This window comes from Esox lucius, chromosome 23, assembly GCF_011004845.1.
Source record: "Esox lucius isolate fEsoLuc1 chromosome 23, fEsoLuc1.pri, whole genome shotgun sequence".
Lineage (NCBI taxonomy): Eukaryota > Metazoa > Chordata > Actinopteri > Esociformes > Esocidae > Esox > Esox lucius.
This window is the reverse complement of record NC_047591.1, coordinates 21,131,541-21,149,231: the sequence shown is the minus strand read 5'-3', so window position 1 is coordinate 21,149,231 and position 17,691 is coordinate 21,131,541. Positions and strand designations below refer to the sequence as shown.

At 41.4% G+C, this 17,691-nt stretch overlaps 2 protein-coding genes across 7 annotated transcripts in view; both read right to left on the bottom strand.

Annotated features, from left to right (window-relative positions):
* pam (peptidylglycine alpha-amidating monooxygenase) overlaps window positions 1-1,470 on the bottom strand; it is a 68,012-nt gene extending 66,542 nt beyond the window's left edge. For 2 of the 3 annotated variants that reach the window (XM_010887530.4, XM_013140261.3), the window contains exon 1: window positions 1,353-1,470. The gene's annotated coding sequence lies outside the window, so the exon portion shown is untranslated. The remainder of the gene's footprint in view (window positions 1-1,352) is intronic. The other variant, XM_013140262.3, reaches the window with a different exon arrangement.
* Window positions 1,471-2,271: 801 nt separating this feature from the next.
* The window catches only part of LOC105020483 (proline-rich protein 36), a 57,095-nt gene continuing 41,675 nt past the window's right edge, over window positions 2,272-17,691 (bottom strand). The window contains exons 1-4 of one of the 4 annotated variants that reach the window (XM_029116928.2): window positions 8,541-8,774; window positions 8,063-8,231; window positions 2,596-5,139; window positions 2,272-2,456 (exon numbers count right to left, since the gene is read on the bottom strand). In XM_029116928.2, coding sequence (XP_028972761.2) covers window positions 2,397-2,456; window positions 2,596-5,073 — 2,538 coding nt within the window. In that variant the 5' untranslated portion in view covers window positions 5,074-5,139; window positions 8,063-8,231; window positions 8,541-8,774 and the 3' untranslated portion in view covers window positions 2,272-2,396. Of the gene's footprint in view, window positions 2,457-2,595; window positions 5,140-8,062; window positions 8,232-8,540; window positions 8,775-17,691 lie in introns of those variants that run through there. The other 3 variants (XM_029116927.2, XM_029116926.2, XM_029116925.2) reach the window with 3 other exon arrangements.

The window sequence follows — 17,691 nt, the reverse complement described above, 5'->3', positions numbered from 1 at the left end:
TATATGTTTATTACGTATCTTTACACGTTGTTTTGGTATTACATAGGCATAAGCACAAAGTGCTCCTAAATGTTACAATGCTGTAAAGTGCCTAAACAGAGATTAATGTTCAGTCCATATACTCTACACTTTACCTTTTCATGTCCAGGGATCCCCACCCAAACCAAGAGGCAATCCAAGGAGCCACATTATATGTTGCCCTGTACAACTCACTTGGTTGTTTGGAGTACCACAGAGGATGTATAGCATGAAAATATATACTCACTACTTTGAGTTGCTCTTGACAAAAGTGGCAGCTAAATTACTTTACAGTTTGGTAAACCCCAATCATGTGATCCAACAATTTTAAAGCAGTATAATGTTTTAGGAAGTTATTTTATAACAAATCTCCCTAAATATATACGTAATCATTTTGTTCTTCAGTTTTCAAGGTTAAGATAAAAAATAAAATGAACACAATGTTAATAATAACAAAATTAGGATCAAAATGTTACATTAAATATAATAATATATATATTAAATATATTTATATTTTTTAGGACATTTTCCCAAAGATCCCAAGCAGGAGCTCCGAGAAGACTCCTTTAGAACTTGGACTTTCCAGATCATCATTGTCAACAAGGCTTTAGCATTTACGATATTCAATCAGATAAATAGATACCGTTTATTGTTAACTGGGGACTTGGTGGGAGTCATTTACAGAAATATGCATTCATTTAAAGTTTATATGGATATTTTACATCCGTGTGTGCGCTTCCTGTATGCCGTAAATTCCGTAAATTAGTAGGTAATTGCCAAATAAACTTAGTCAATCAAGACCGTATAGCTAGCCCTAACTAGCTAGCGAACTTGATTGTTGATCCTAGATCACATTTGGTGGTTAACCCAAAATAATGTTGGCTAGCCAGACAAAAGCTAATATATTACGGGGACTATATATGAATTATTAGTCAGAAAACGTGTGGGTTTTTGTTAGCTACAGTACAGTACAGTACAGTCATAAGCAAGTATAGTAACTTAAACTCAACAGGCAAATGTAAGTAACGCACGACTAGAATAGAACATAAATATCTCTTTAAGCTCCTCCAAGATGTTAGATAGACAGCAATCAAGATTAGCTAGCTATTTAGCTAAATGCTTTACGTTTAAAAGTGTCCAGTTTATAGACAGTTTGCTAGCTACATTGCGAACTTTAGCTAACCACAAAATGTAAACGTAAACTTTTCTGACACTGAAACTGACGACATATATTTTTTATCCTATCAAAATTAATTCATTTTTCACATCTATTACACATAGAAAGTGTAATCTCTCATTACATTGTTTAAATGAAGGTTATACGGATATCTTACCTATAAACGCACATTTTAGTCCTCTGCTAAACATCGGTCAGTCTTTAATCTGTCACGTAGCTACTTCTCGGGAAAACACTAGCAGCACTGTGTAGACCAAGGCAATCGTTACAAATAGATCGATATGAAGTAATTGAACGTTGTTGTAAAGGGGATTTTAGAGAAAGTATAGCAATTAGTTGCAGGCTGGCAAAATGACAACAGGATACCAATGACACAGTAATTTATTTATCTTTCAGTAAGCTTCTGTAATTTATGTTCCTTATTTGTTACTCGTCCCTTTTTATCAAATACATTTTTCCTACTCATTGTTTTGCGCTCTCCAAATGTATTAGTAAGTCTAGCCTATGAAACGCAAAAAAAAGAATATAATTAGTTCACTAATTTCTATTCACAGTAAGCTATTAAAATGACTTTATTCAGATTTTCTAATTTATATTTTTCAGTAACGTGTGGGAAATCCCATTCTGATTGACTATATAGTCTCTCAGATATCCTTCTTTCAGATACAGAATATGTATTGTAAATCATATCCCAATAGGTTTTGTAAAAAAAAAAAAACACTGTTGTCTGGATTGTCTGGGAGAGTTGACCCGTCTTAGCAATAGAAGCAACGTGAGTGACAGTAGAGGGCATATACACGGAGGAAGGACACTGTGTCAGGAAGGTCTTCAGGGTGACAGGCTTTCAGTTGGAATTCCCCCCGTGTGTGCTTTATAGTTTCAAGTACTGTATATTTTAAATCTCACTGGTTATTGTATAAAACGTCATATTACATTGTATAACACTTTTATGCCATTGATTCTCTGCTTAAGATGAAAACCAACAAATACAGCACAAGAGGACAATACAAATGAAAAAATTTAATTATTTATATTTACTTATTTCTCAAAACAACAATAAACTGTATAATCATAAAGAAAACATTATAATTCAAGTGTAAATATTTTGTAATTTACTAAACCTCTGACTGCCAGCTGCCGTCACTGATGTGTCTAATACTAACCAGTGACATTCTAATCATGTCAACAGTAAAACAATATTTTAACAGGCTTTGCAGCATTTCCTCTTTGCCTTACGACGCTGGAGGGCTTTCATGGATGCCTAAGGACAGGAAACAAGACATTTGAATGAGAAGTTAGACCATGTTACCAATATAGTAATGATTGTGTATTTACTAGCCTATTACTAGTTCAGAAAATTCCCTTGACTGTCTGTGCTCATTCATACTGCCGCAGCGTACCTTTACAGGCCTTCTGAGGATGATCTTACGACGACGACAGAAGGTCCAAAGCAGGTAGGTGCCGACTAAGAAACTCCAGGAAACCTTCCATCCACTGCCTTCCATCCATGCCCATGGTTCCTGGGGCAGTCGACCCATGTCCAGAGCTTCTTGGGTCAGTGGTTCCATTGTCAGAGGCTCCTGGGTCAGTGTTTCCATGTCCAGAGGATTCTGGGGCAGTGGTTCTTTTTCTGCAGGCTCCAGGGCCAGAGGATCCGGGGTCAAAGGTTCAATTTTTTGAGGTTCTTGGGCCAATGGTTCCCAGTCCATTGGTTCCTGGGCCAGAGGTATATGAGTCACCTGTGTCAGGGGTTCCTGGGTCACCTGGGTTAAGGGTTCCTGGATCAGGGGTTCATGGATCAGTTGGATCAGGGGTTCATGGATCAGTTGGATCAGGGGTTCTTGGATCAGTTGGATCAGGGGTTCCTGGATCAGTTGGATCAGGGGTTCCTGGATCAGTTGGATCAGGGGTTCCTGGATCACTTGGATCTGGGGTTCCTGGATCAGGGATTCCTGGATCACTTGGATCAGGGGTTCCTGGGCCAGATGTTCCTGGGTTGGCTGTGGTAGATTAACTGCTTCCAAGGTGTCAGCAAATAGGGATCCTAATTCTGAATCTTTTTTGGTAAGTATGTCTGTGGGAAACCAATCTTGAATCATTGATTCATTTCCTACCAACGGCTCCCTGTTCCTCCCGTGGTGGAGCTTTATTCCAGTAGTAAGGGCTATCAGTCTTTTAGAAAACCTTTTCAGCATGGAGATAATGTCCTCCTGGATGCCGAGGTCCTGGAACCAAATGTTGTACCAGTTCCTTGGTGGGGCCTGAGACAGCGTACCAGCTTGGGGATAAATTAGCGCCACCCTGGTTCTCACCTGTCTGGTGTTATTCATTCGACACATCCAGTGTGGTCTGGTCTGTGGATGGACCACACTGGGTGTTGGGACAGGTTCCTGCTGGAGTGTTGAAAGAGAGTCCTGGACCACAGTGGGGGGTGGGAGAGGTTCCTGATGGACCACACTGAGTATTGGGAGAGAGTCCATGACCACTGTGGGGGGTGGGAGAGATTCCTGATGGACCACACTGAGTATTGGGAGAGAGTCCTTGACCACAGTGGGGGGTGGGAGAGGTTCCTGATTGACCACACTGGGTGTTGGAAGAGAGTCCTTGACCTCAGTGGGGGGTGGAAGAGGTTCCTGATGGACCACACTGGGTGTTGGAAGAGAGTCCTTGACCTCAGTGGGGGGTGGAAGAGGTTCCTGATGGACAACAACTGGGGTTTCATACGTTTCCTGGGCCTCTCTGGTCCTCTGGCAGTTCAGTGGTCTAGCAGGGGTCTTGGCTGTGGTCTTTGGGAACTCAACCCAGCAAACAGCCTTGCCCAGGTTAGCAAGCGGCCTACCCTGCAGGGGTGGGGTGCTGGCCCATTGTTTCGGTACCATGGGCGGCATCAAGAAGTCCAGGAAATCCGGAAGGTATGGGATCTGATACTTGATGTCGGTCAACATTGTAAGGAAGCGTTGTATGAGAGGTTCCTGGAACACACTGGGCGGGGAGTGAGGTTTCTGCTTGGCATCAACCAGGGTTAGCAGAGGTCCCGGGTCACCAGTCTGATACATTTCCTGGGCCTCTCTGGTCTTCTGGCAGTTCAGTGGTCTAGCAGGGGTCTTGGCTGTGGTCTTTGGGAACTCAACCCAGCAAACAGCCTTGCCCAGGTTAGCAAGCGGCCTACCCTGCAGGGGTGGGGTGCTGGCCCATTGTTTCGGTACCATGGGCGGCATCAAGAAGTCCAGGAAATCCGGAAGGTATGGGATCTGATACTTGATGTCGGTCAACATTGTAAGGAAGCGTTGTATGAGAGGTTCCTGGAACACACTGGGCGGGGAGTGAGGTTTCTGCTTGGCATCAACCAGGGTCAGCAGAGGTCCCGGGTCACCAGTCTGATACATTTCCTGGGCCTCTCTGGTCATCTGGCAGTTCAGTGGTCTAGCAGGGGTCTTGGCTGTGGTCTCTGGGAGCACGACCCAGGAAACAGCCTTGCCCAGGTTAGTAAGGGGCCTACCTTGCAGGGGTGGTGTGCTGGCCCATTGTTTCGGTACCATGGGCGGCATCAAGAAGTCCAGGAAATCCAGAAGGTATGGGATCTTATACTTGATGTCTGTCAACATGGTAAGGAAGCGTTGTACGAGAGGTTCCTGGAACACACTGGGCGGTGAGCGAGGTTTCTGCTGGGCATCAACCGGGGTCAGCAGAGGTTCCGGGGCACCAGTCTGATACATTTCCTGGGCCTCTCTGGTCCTCTGGCAGCTCAATGGTCTAGCAGGGGTCTTTTTGGTGGTCTCTGGGAGCACGACCCAGGAAACAGCCTTGCCCAGGTTGGCAAGCGGCCTACCCTGCAGGGGTGGTGTGCTGGCCCATTGTTTTGGTACCATGGGTGGCATCAAGACGTCCAGGAAATCCGGATGGTATGGGATCTGATACACATTGAAAATGAGTGGATTCTCCAACTTGATAACCAACAACATGGTAAAGAACCAAAACGCCTTAAAAAATATTTTCATAATTAAAGAAACAGCAAAATCGTATAGAGAAAGTAAGAGGTAAATACACGCTCGGAAGATAGTTCAGTTGTGAGACTATTTTTCTTTTTTGTCATGTGTAATAGAATGTTTGTCTATGACATCACAAATGGCCCATCATCCCGTGATCTTAAATGGTGAGAGTTAGAATTCTAATTCCAAATTGTATGTGACGTCATCAAGTCATGGATCCAAATTAATGCAAACAACTTTAGCTGGTACATTTCATTTGCACACCATCTTGCATACCATTTTGTCACAGAATTTGAAGCCTTGTTAACACCCCAAAGGGCACAGTCTGCAAGAAATAAACCAGTGATAGTCCTTTCCATAAAACCAATTAAACGTTGTGCTGTGCTGTGCTGTTACATTTGTATAACACTTTATTATACTGTGTGCAACATGTATGCAGGTGGCATATTAACACGCAGTTGTCCATTTATAAAGAACTCTACCCCAATCTACAATAAGTCATTTTGGGTCTGCATTCATAAAGCATCTGAGGTCAAATCAGATTCCCCCCATGTGTGTAATCTTACTGGTATGTCTAGTAGTAACAATAGAAGGAGATTGTATAGCAATTATCATAGAATCTCAGAGAGCTTAAAGTATAAAAAAAAATAAACAGCAGTATATCAGGAGGTCAACTGATAAATACCATCTCTGTTACAACTGAGACTGGCTACAAAATATCGTAGCCAGATGTTCAAACTATAAGCCCCTTTCTCAGCATTTCTGTAATGCCTTATCTTATATTCCACTCACGCTTCAGGCAAAAAGAAGTAAAAGCAAAATGACAATCCTGGATACTCTCAGGAACTTGATACAAGCAGCACTGTGGTGGATCTGTGTACGCTAAATATTGATCCATAGTAAAAATGGACCATAAGCCATTACAGTAGATATCGGCATTGAGTTATCAAATTGGCTTGCATTACAATTCTTTACTAAATGATGTATTATTATTACTGCACTCGTAGTTTCTATATGTCATATAATGAATCCCAAAGAACATTAAAGCAACACAAATGACATACAATGTAGAAAAAGCCACTGATTTCACAGCCTAAGTAACTTTTAGTCAGTCAAACCTTGATCCAATCCACCTTAAACAAAAATACTCCATAAAATTGCTTTAATATATGAATTAATATACACGGCTAGTTCTTGCCGTCTCTTTTGTATGCTTTTTTATATTTACTTATAAATAAGAGGTTTTAAGTATAGTACTGTGCCATTGACCCCCTACATCCTGAGCACATGACCAATAAACTTTGCCCAAACAATACAACCTCCTAGTTCTGTGCTGTATGTATCATATTTAATGCAGCCTACTTATTCTGGTCCTAAGAAGACACAGTCGGTCCTACTGGATATCACTTTATCAAAACAGAGAAGACAAGGCAATCAAATGTTAATGAAACTCAATTGGGCTGGACGCCCCCAAACCACTGAGCAATAAGGCTTCACCTGCCACATGCGGATCAGGTGAGTGAGAACCGAGACGTTGCCAAGTGTGAAACTCTACAGTGTTTGAACACGCATGCACGTACACAGACGAAAGAGTCAGAGAGACTGAGGCAGGGAGATTTTGAAAAATCACAAGTACGTTATACTCCAGAAAGCTGATGAATTATTATACAGGAGCACATTTTAATTTGAAGATAAACCAATCACAAGGGATGAAGTGAATACCAGAGGAGTAGGCTACAGAAAACATATCCTCCAATGAGAAGACTAGCTGTCAAGGTTATACTGCATAGCCAACACTGAAGCAACATACATGGTAAATCTAAGAGACGGCTGAACATTTGACTTATTCAACTCAAGTTGCTATCGTAGATTTATAATTAAATACAGTATGAAAGGAGAGAAGTCATGTTTGGACAAAAGCAGTGGAATAACAAGCTCTGGCAATATTTTCTTCTCACTCTGCTTTTATCTAAATAAATTACAATCACAGCCTAGTGAACCCAAGCCTTGGTAGAAGCAAATACATTTCCCTGTTGCAAGCCCTGCAGACATTGCTGCCAAATTGAATCCATTCTTCAGAATGGTGTGGTTGATTAACTGCATCATGGTGATGAATGATACAAGCAGACAGAAAAAGGTAACGTAAGAAAATACGAATATACTATTTTTGCATTATCAACCGAAGTGATCTTGCAAACCCTGTGACATAGTGCGTGTGACTTTGGAACAAGAGCGCCATCTTGTGGCGGGCACACACGCAGGCACACACGCACACACACATTAATAACCTAACTTTTATGCCTAAAATTAACCTATATATAACGCATAAAACTGCTAACCTTAAACAGGTATGCCTAATACCTAATCCTTGAGAGTAAGCCCAACTGTAGCTCTATGTATGTTTTCCTTAATTCCCTGAGGACATCGCATTTTGCCTAATGGGGACCGATTTTCATGTTTTTTATCTTAGTGTACATCTGGGCCAAACAAGCCTAAGTGGATCACACCCTGTATACCCATTATTTATTGACGTATATCAAAGCAGTGCACAATGGCAGTAGCTTTTGCACAAATGTCCCACAATACACGAGTGTTGTATTATTTGTTTATTTCCCCTATTTCGTCTTTGTAGAAACAAAGTAGCTTAATGCATTCAACTTAAAGATGTTTTATAAGGTATTCATCTTCACATAACTGAATATTTACGGAAGCACATTTTCGATTTCGAGTTTTATTTATTTTTTATCATTAAATCCCAAATTTGGGTTGTGGTCACGGCTACATTTGGGTTACGGTTAAACTGGGAAAAAAATCTCACTGACTAATCTACTTGAGAAGGCAGTTGGTCCACTTTGAGAATATCTGAACAAAAACTCACCAGGGTGAACTCAACAGACTAATTCAGCGTCGGGCCACGCTGTGCCAACACGCGGTCCACCTCACTATGGTTTCTCCAATCAAGATTCACCTGACAGGCATGTTGTTTGCTTGGGCAGAGTCCCCAATGTCAATGTCACGCTCTGATAGATATGTCTGTGTTGGCGCATCTGAGAATAAAAAACATTGAGTAATTCAAGTGTGGCCTATAGGGATAAAACAAGTGTGTTTCTAATCTATAATTTAAAAAAAAAAAGTCTTATCTCTGAAACTCTGAGACATTGCGTAATTTGGTTTGAGTGATTAACTTCTGTTTTCAAGTGTGTTACAGGTTGAGATATTAGGTAAGCAATAAGCATCTACTCTTTAAAAAAAAACTCCTAACCTAGCATGCATGGGAAATTCTGAATGCTACGAAAATGTCATCAACATAATATGCCCACCGAAATCAACAGACGTTAAGGTTGGAGAGATTTTACCATCTAAAGTGATAGGTTTCAAACAGGAGATTTCCCCGGGTAAAAAGATAAGCTTTCAGAAGGTTTCTTGAATATGGTCAGGAATAGAAATGTAGGGTTTGAGGTTTGCATGAAAACTGTGAACGCACTGCTTCCTGATGTACGTTCGCACCCTACGAGCCACAAATGTTCTAGAGAATGACCTAACCGAGCGAGTCAGTCATCTACATAATCAAGACTAATAACAGAATCACAGCCAACAATCGTTTGCTTTATGCACCAGACGTCACATCAAGTTTTAATAAAAGAGAATCAATGTTTGTTGATGATATAATAAATTAGTCAAACAGGCCTGAGCTAGATTATGTGAGCATAGTGGATCTGAAGTGGCGGAAAGAGCGGCGCAGCCAAGCATAATTTAGTTCTAATGCAGAGCAGTTTAAAACGTATATGAGTGGCTACTATCCATTCCACTTCACTTTCCGTCAGCTAGCGCTCAGCCTTGAGGTCCGGGCTCGTTCTGACCAGTGTTTATGGTTTACATAATATATAATATGGAGCTAAGGTGGAGACAAATTTAGCAAGGTAAGAAGATGGAGGTCGAGTGCATGGATTAGTATGCAACGAGTACTCCGTGAACGACAATTTTGACGTCCGACCATTAAACCCTGCTTACTTGCTCAAGCCTGAGCTTTGGGTATTCATCGAGCATACCTGTACAGAACAATATGACTAACCTCAACCACACTGTCCACAAACCAACCTAACCTGTAATACAGCAGAACTGTAACACACAGCGGCCCCCGAAAGTATTGGGACACGAAGAATTGTTTTTCTTTTTTTGGTTCTATTTTCGCAACTATTGTTTTAAAATATTTTTTGTATACATGTTAGTTTCACCCAATTAGAAATGACAACGCTGTAGTTGTTATGCAATGGTCCTACTATCATTTGGAGATTTCTTAAGTCCCTTGGCCAAATGTACCATGCCAGTTAAACAGGCTTGGAAACTGGGACATTTGGCTTGACAAGTGTTCTGTGACAGCATTTGTACAGGCAAAAGAGCTGTCAATGTCCACCCTTGATTACAGGGTTTCCATTTGTCTACCATTGATGAACATGAAGCCATTATGTGGTTAAAAAAAACGATTGTAAAAAGATGGGACACAGGTTAACCAGGTTCCACAGTAACCACAGTAACAGCGAGACAAAAATGTGGAGAAAAAGTGTCTCAGAATGCCATGTGACCTGTGCAATGTGGTGCTAGGGGTCTTACTCCTTGGCCATGTATTGGCATCCACTTAATTACGCTGACGAAAGCAAGCAGAATTAATTGTGGAGTGCACAGAAACAACTGTCCCGTGTCCTATGCAACGAAATACCTCTAAAACCCGTTGGATGGCACCTCATCACACAACAAGACAATGACCTCAAAAAAATTTTTTTCGTTTGCTGAAGATGAGACTGAAGACACAAAACAACCACTGATGATAGCTGCAGTGCAAGCACAGAAGAGCATCACCTGATATGACACTGGCCGTAGACTGGTGGGTTTAATGGGTCAGTCTTCGTGCAGTTATTCAAAGGATATAAGGGCAATTACTAAACGTAAGTGTTTAATATGGACAATATATTAATCTGTCCCAATTTGATTGGTGCCCTGACAAGCTATGTTTCCTGTGTTAACCTGTTTTTTTACCCAGGAAATGTAGAGAAGCGTGAATCCTGTTTTGTCTTATCTGGAGCCTATCTCTGATGAGTAAGGTTAATGAATGCTGTTGCTGTAGGAGACATCTACCAGCCTGGGGACAATGGGTTATGTATTCTCCCAGATGCATTCCTCCTCTCTTTATTAGGCTGAGGTGACTTGTCTGCCCTCAAGGCAGCCATCTACAATGGTAAATAACCACTTCTTTATATATGCACGTACGAATAAAGGTTCACACATTGGTGTGTAGACTCTCATTTCTGCATGGATTTCCACCAGAAAAAATACCCAGATATCCTCAAAAGCGGAGAACCTATACTTTAACCTCAAGGCAATCATCTGATTTCAAATCAAAACCTTTGGAGAACAGAGAAAAGAAGACAAACGTTTCACTGTACCAATAATTATAGAGGGCACACTATAAGATTTTGATACATGTAAGATAGAGGGACGTGAAAGCTGCTCTGACTTACGTTTCACTGCTGGTTCTGTTTCAAATGAACAGTTTCCTGTTGAGGACAGTTTAACAGCCCGTGTCCAAAACAGCACCTTATTATCTTGTTTGGTACACTGCTAACAGCACAGCTCAGGCAAGGAATAGGTCACTACAAGTTGCTACTTGGGTCTCCCCCCTACTCTCATCTTCTCACTCTTCTGTCACACCTTGTTGTACACTGACATCACATCACTCATCACGTGCACAGTTCTAACCCCACTCATCACGTGTACAGTCTTAACCCCACTCATCACGTGCACAGTTCTAACCGCACTCATCACATGCACAGTTCTAACCCCACTCATCATGTGGACAGTTCTAATCCCACTCATCATGTGGACAGTTCGAATCCCAGTCATCATGTGGACAGTTCGAATCCCACTCATCATGTGGACAGTTCGAATCCCACTCATCATGTGGACAGTTCGAATCCCACTCATCATGTGGACAGTTCTAACCCCACTCATCACGTGCACAGTTCTAACCCCACTCATCACGTGTACAGTCTTAACCCCACTCATCATGTGTACAGTCTTAACCCCACTCATCATGTGGACAGTTCGAATCCCAGTCATCATGTGGACAGTTCTAACCCCACTCATCATGTGGACAGTTCTAATCCCACTCATCATGTGGACAGTTCTAACCCCACTCATCATGTGGACAGTTCTAATCCCACTCATCGTGTGGACAGTTCTAATCCCACTCATCATGTGGACAGTTCTAATCCCACTCATCATGTGGACAGTTCTAATCCCACTCATCATGTGGACAGTTCTAATCCCACTCATCATGTGGACAGTTCTAATCCCAGTCATCATGTGGACAGTTCTAATCCCACTCATCATGTGGACAGTTCGAATCCCACTCATCATGTGGACAGTTCGAATCCCACTCATCATGTGGACAGTTCTAACCCCACTCATCACGTGCACAGTTCTAACCCCACTCATCATGTGTACAGTCTTAACCCCACTCATCATGTGGACAGTTCAAATCCCAGTCATCATGTGGACAGTTCTAACCCCACTCATCATGTGGACAGTTCTAATCCCACTCATCATGTGGACAGTTCTAACCCCACTCATCATGTGGACAGTTCTAATCCCACTCATCGTGTGGACAGTTCTAATCCCAGTCATCATGTGGACAGTTCTAATCCCACTCATCATGTGGACAGTTCTAATCCCACTCATCATGTGGACAGTTCTAATCCCACTCATCATGTGGACAGTTCTAATCCCAGTCATCATGTGGACAGTTCTAATCCCAGTCATCATGTGGACAGTTCGAATCCCACTCATCATGTGGACAGTTCGAATCCCACTCATCATGTGGACAGTTCTAATCCCAGTCATCATGTGGACAGTTCTAATCCCACTCATCATGTGGACAGTTCTAATCCCAGTCATCATGTGGACAGTTCTAATCCCAGTCATCATGTGGACAGTTCTAATCCCAGTCATCATGTGGACAGTTCTAATCCCACTCATCACGTGCACAGTTCTAATCCCACTCATCACGTGCACAGTTCTAACCCCACTCATCACTTGTACAGTCTTAACCCCACTCATCACTTGTACAGTCTTAACCCCACTCATCACGTGCACAGTTCTAACCCCACTCATCATGTGTACAGTCTTAACCCCACTCATCATGTGGACAGTTCTAATCCCACTCATCATGTGGACAGTTCTAATCCCACTCATCATGTGGACAGTTCTAATCCCAGTCATCATGTGGACAGTTCTAATCCCACTCATCATGTGGACAGTTCTAATCCCACGGTATCAGTTAACAGCAGCAGTGTCGCCTTCAGCCATGTGTTATCCTTAGAACAATAGAGAGAAAATGTGTCATTTCTCTTGCAGTCAAACACAAATTACTTCTCCAAATGCAATAATGTTGAAGCAAGGGCCCTAACTAATAAAATAGTAAGCAATAAAATGTTGGACAGAATAATACCTGAACAGAGATTGTAATTATATGGAATCGTATGTACTTGTAGAAATATGTACTGGTGGCTAGGAAGGCATTGAATGATCTTAGCACCAACTCTGGCTTTATGGACCAATTCAGTATGGATCGTTTCCTGGCTGGTTTCTGTGAAGAAAAAAGGAACAAATACACAAGTAGCATAATCTTCAGAAAGAAACAGCTAATCCACCAAAAATTCTGTCAAAATGCTATGCACACTTAATTGTAATGAAGTAGGCTAGAGAAAAACAACTTGTTGTCAGCAGCAGCCAATTCTGCATTTGACAGCTGGGTTACAGCCAGACTGAGAAAAACAGACTGTTAATGATTAACTAGGTAATTGCATCTCCAACACTTAATATACATAATTTATTCTAAATAATTAAGACACAGGATTTCCTCAAAAAGCGCATTGGCAATTAAATATTTTTTTCTTCTGCTATAAAATACATTTTACCAAAATAAAAATGATTCCTCTTGTTCTGACAGGTTCAGTGGGATCTTCAAATCATAGAATTATATAAAGAATAAATGCCTAATGAGTTTATTTTATCCGTTGTAACCCATCAGGACTGATATTATTACCTTGTTTCACTTGATTGTTTCTTAACAAACACAATAATCAAACTATGTATAACTTTGATATCACAAACTGTCAAGTCCTTGCATCCATGGATCTACCTTATGCATTTCCAAGTGGTCCCGCCTCTACAGCCGCATCCCTCAGCTCCCTACAAACAGAGGCAGGTTCCTGCTTTAAGGACCAAGTATATTCCTCTCTCCCAACTCCCCCCCCCCCCCACCCTCACCATCCTTTCCATTACCCCTTCTGTCTCACATCCCGGCGCGCTTCGCCCCAATCATACATCTCTGTGTGTCTTCCGGAGCCAAAGAGGGCTTTCTGTTTTCATTACCTTCTACCACTCACGTGATCCAGGGAGCGAGGGTGAATAACTCACAGGCCACGGTGGTGATCGATTGTGGACCTCCGAGGGTTCATTACTGGATGGCCTGCATGCATGCTGTGCCGTCTGCTCTCTCTACCAAGCCTTCAGCAGACACAGGCGTTAGGCCCAAGCTAGGGACAACAACCCTCACGGAATCCTCAGAGGGTCAGCGAGTGTGGGTCTGTCGTGCCTTGCCCAGTCGGTTGTCCACGCCTGCTTCGAGATGTCTACCGTTTTTCCGGCGCCCTAACGCGCCAAGGTGACCTAGCTAAATGACACTCAGTAGCACTCACTTCAGACTTCCCAGACTGCTCAGAGCGGCTGGTCTAGGAACCGTTCCGTAACCGCTGAGATACGGATACTGTTCCAACCGTCATCAAGCCGATGACACGACATTCCTAGTTTTGGTTTACTAATTTTGTCACCAACATTGTATCGTTTTACAAGACGCATCGATTATAAGCCTAAATACAAGCCACCTGACACCACCCACAATAGCATCTGCCGCAGTGTGTTTGTGACAAAAAAGCGTTGAAACTAAACCATGCAGAAACATAATACAAGCCACCTCCAAACTTGATTCAATGTTAAAAAAAAGCTAACTTTTGTAAAAAGCCACCAACAGACCAGGTGAAGCGTACAGAACCTACGGTGAATAGAATGTCTTAGTAATTAAGTTGTGAGAGTGCTCTTCCACGTGATCTTGGAATGAACATGGCCTCCCTGTTGTGGTAGAGAAGGGCTAAATGTAACAGTGTGAGCAGAGAGGCTGAGAAGCTTCAAAGGGGCGGACGACATTCAGAAGCTTTGGAGCTGTCATCTTCTTCTCTTTATAAAAATATAATCCGCAGAGCAGGGACATCAGCCAATCCGATTCCAAGGCGCGTGAGAGACATTTGACATGAGTATTTCAATCAACCTGGGAAATAATTGGCAATCTCAGGGTCTGGATTAGGTTGATTAAAGGTTTGGAGATATTTGGCTGTTATCATGAATCAATCATGAATCAATGCATTATGGATACTCAGCAGTGGAAAGACGTTCCACTTTAAACATTTATTACTAGCCGGCATGGTCCAGATGACAAACAATTGAAAAGTGAAATTAGACTGAATGAATATTAAATGTGTATGCACATAGCCTGTTAATTGGCAGGCCAGGATTTTCTGTCACACATGCCTCGGTCTCTGTTATTGACTTTGTCATGCAAAGCTTTATAAATGCTTTATAACCTTTAGGGTAACATCGGGTAAGATGCCCCCCCCCAGATCAATGTCTATTTACTGAAACAAAAAATAGAAAGTTAGTGATTCTTTTGTATGTTGATGATGGCTATGCTTAGGGTAATGTATTTGTTCCAGATACTGGGGTAAGATGCCCCCCATGGGGTTAGTTGCCCCCCAAGGAATCTTATCCCTATATAATGCCTTAGGGTTTTTAAGAATTGGCCCTGTTTTTTTTCCTCCACTCACATTTTCTTTATACGCCATTTCATACAGTTAAAACTAAACCTATCATCATTTAAATAAGGCAATGTTTTAAATCCCAGCTGTCCTTAAAATTAGATTCAGAAGAAAACATTTTTAATAATTGGCTGAGAAGGTGTGATGATACTGAGGACATTTGTGGTTGATTATGACTAGTGGCAGCCAGAGGAGGTGTTGGGAAAAAAAGAATGGTGACATTTAGTTTTTTGTGAGTTACATGGCAACTTACCCCAGGAGAAAAGTGTCAATGTAGCATGAATGTTTTGTTCCTCTTTAGCCAAATCATTTTGGCACTTCATTAAAAGTTGTACACACAATAAAGAAAAAATACAAATAGAAAATAATCTTTTGTAATACAGTTTTGTACTATGGTTTGTCCTTCAAATCAAATGGTAGATGTCTACGATTCTATGATTTCCATTATTACTATCATTGTGAGTTAAATAGTTTCTGTTTCAGAAACGTGTGATGAATTATGGTGAAGCACAGATTTTCTGTGTTAAAATGAGCTGTTATTCTTAAACATTATCACATGCCGACCACTTATTGCTCAGCACCTTCACTAGAAGATGACCACATCCTCAATCAGAAAATAGCGTGTGTTTTTGAAACAGCCAATTTGACATACAAGTTTGAAGTAAGGTTTTTTTAAGTGCATCCCCCCATACTTCATGCTTTTGCTACGAATAGGAATACAGGATGAGTCAACAAAATTATTTAGGTATGCGTTAACAGAATATTTATAGTTTCACTACTGACAGTTCCTTAAAGAGCTGATCAGGCTCTTTTCCAGAGATACAGAAGTCAGCAGCTTGTGTTCATGTTTAAAATCTTACAGGCCACGGAGCAGCTTTTACCTGTTTTTTTTTCTAACCAAACGCATCCACTGTTACTTCCTTCGAAATTCAAAGAGGGAATTCTTAAGTCGATCTGGTCAAGAATACGAAACCAATGTGTTATATGCTTATAGGTTTAGTCCAAACAATAGGTTTGGACTAAGAGTACAATGTTAACTAACTAACCCCTTTATCGCTATCCTTCCCCTGGGCAGACAAAAGTCACAGCTCAGTTTTCTTATCGCCATATTTTAATATAATATACAAAGAGATGCAATTGAGACCTGTGTCTACCAGTGGCATTTAAAATCTTGATTGTAGCCGTAAATCATAGCAAATTTATGAGTTGTTATAGGTCAAGTATATATTGCAAATTGCACGAATCAAAGCTGCATGTGCTGCTACAGCATGGCTCTGAATTCAACCAACAGCTCCTTAAATAGCCAAGAGAGAACCTAACAAATAATGCATACATTCCCTTCGGTACTTTAGAATAAAATGAGTAAAAAGTTACTTAACTATAAACCTTCTGAAAAGTGTAAAGTTTGTTTTCGAAACACGGCCGCAAATGTTGAAATGTAGCTATGATATTATTAATGTGCAAACTAAGAAAGACAAAGCTGCCCAATCCAAAGAGCCCTGAAATACAGACACTATCCAGATGGTGGATCGTGTCGTACCACACATATACAATCACACTGACAAAGAGACTACCATCTTCTCAGTTCTGTCAGGAACGATACAGCTATTAATCTTGAGGAAACATACAGTAAACACTCATTAGCATTTTGAGAGAAAATAAACTAGCCGTGGGACATAGACTATGGCTTGGATTGTGAAAAGCCTCATTGACGTGCCTTTCACCATGTCCCAAATCACCCTGTACTTCATGCATCTGGTTCCGGCCAAAAGCAGTGCGCTATGTAGTATATAGTTTGCCATTTGGGACACACCTTGCCCAGGGGTAGAACCAACTTTTTTTTCTTCTTTTTTTGCCTGGCTGGCTCAGGCATTCATTCTGGCAACCTTTTGATTACTGATGCTCTAAACCCCAGGATACACTGCTTTCGCGTTGCACTCGGAGTGACTGAGGCCTTGATTGATTACAGGGGGAATAAGATCTAAGCGTTAAGGCTATATGTCAGCGTAGAGTGAGACTCGAAGAAGGAACAATGTTTAGATGGAGCTATGTAGAGCGAGCATTCCAGAAGGCAGTGGTTTTCCGTTTCAGGGCACCTGACTTAGCGGCGACTCATCGAGTCTTTGGTTGGTCTGGATGTGCGCGCTTCCCCTTTATTGTGTCGTACATGATTAGAACAGAACAATGTACTTTGTTCCTGTTCAGAAAGTCGTCTCTTTTGTGATGCAGTTCAGCACGGTTTCCTGTTACACAAGTGGACCTAAGAGCTGGCTCTATTTGTGTGACCACAACACATCCTCTTAGCTACGTAGAAATAACATATTAAACATTAATAAAAATAACCATTTAGAAATCTGAGGGTACATGGAGGTGAAATAACAAATAGTTTCCACAGTCTAAAGGATTCAATGGACAGTATTATAAATGCATTTTAAATGTGTTTTTCTGCTGTCATGTCATCCCTAAACCTAATGATAAGTGATTGTGATTGTGGAAAGAATAATATTCTTACCTATTACCATTTAATTGAAAGAAAAAATACCACAACATAGTGACGTCCCACCCTGTGACACCCGAGATT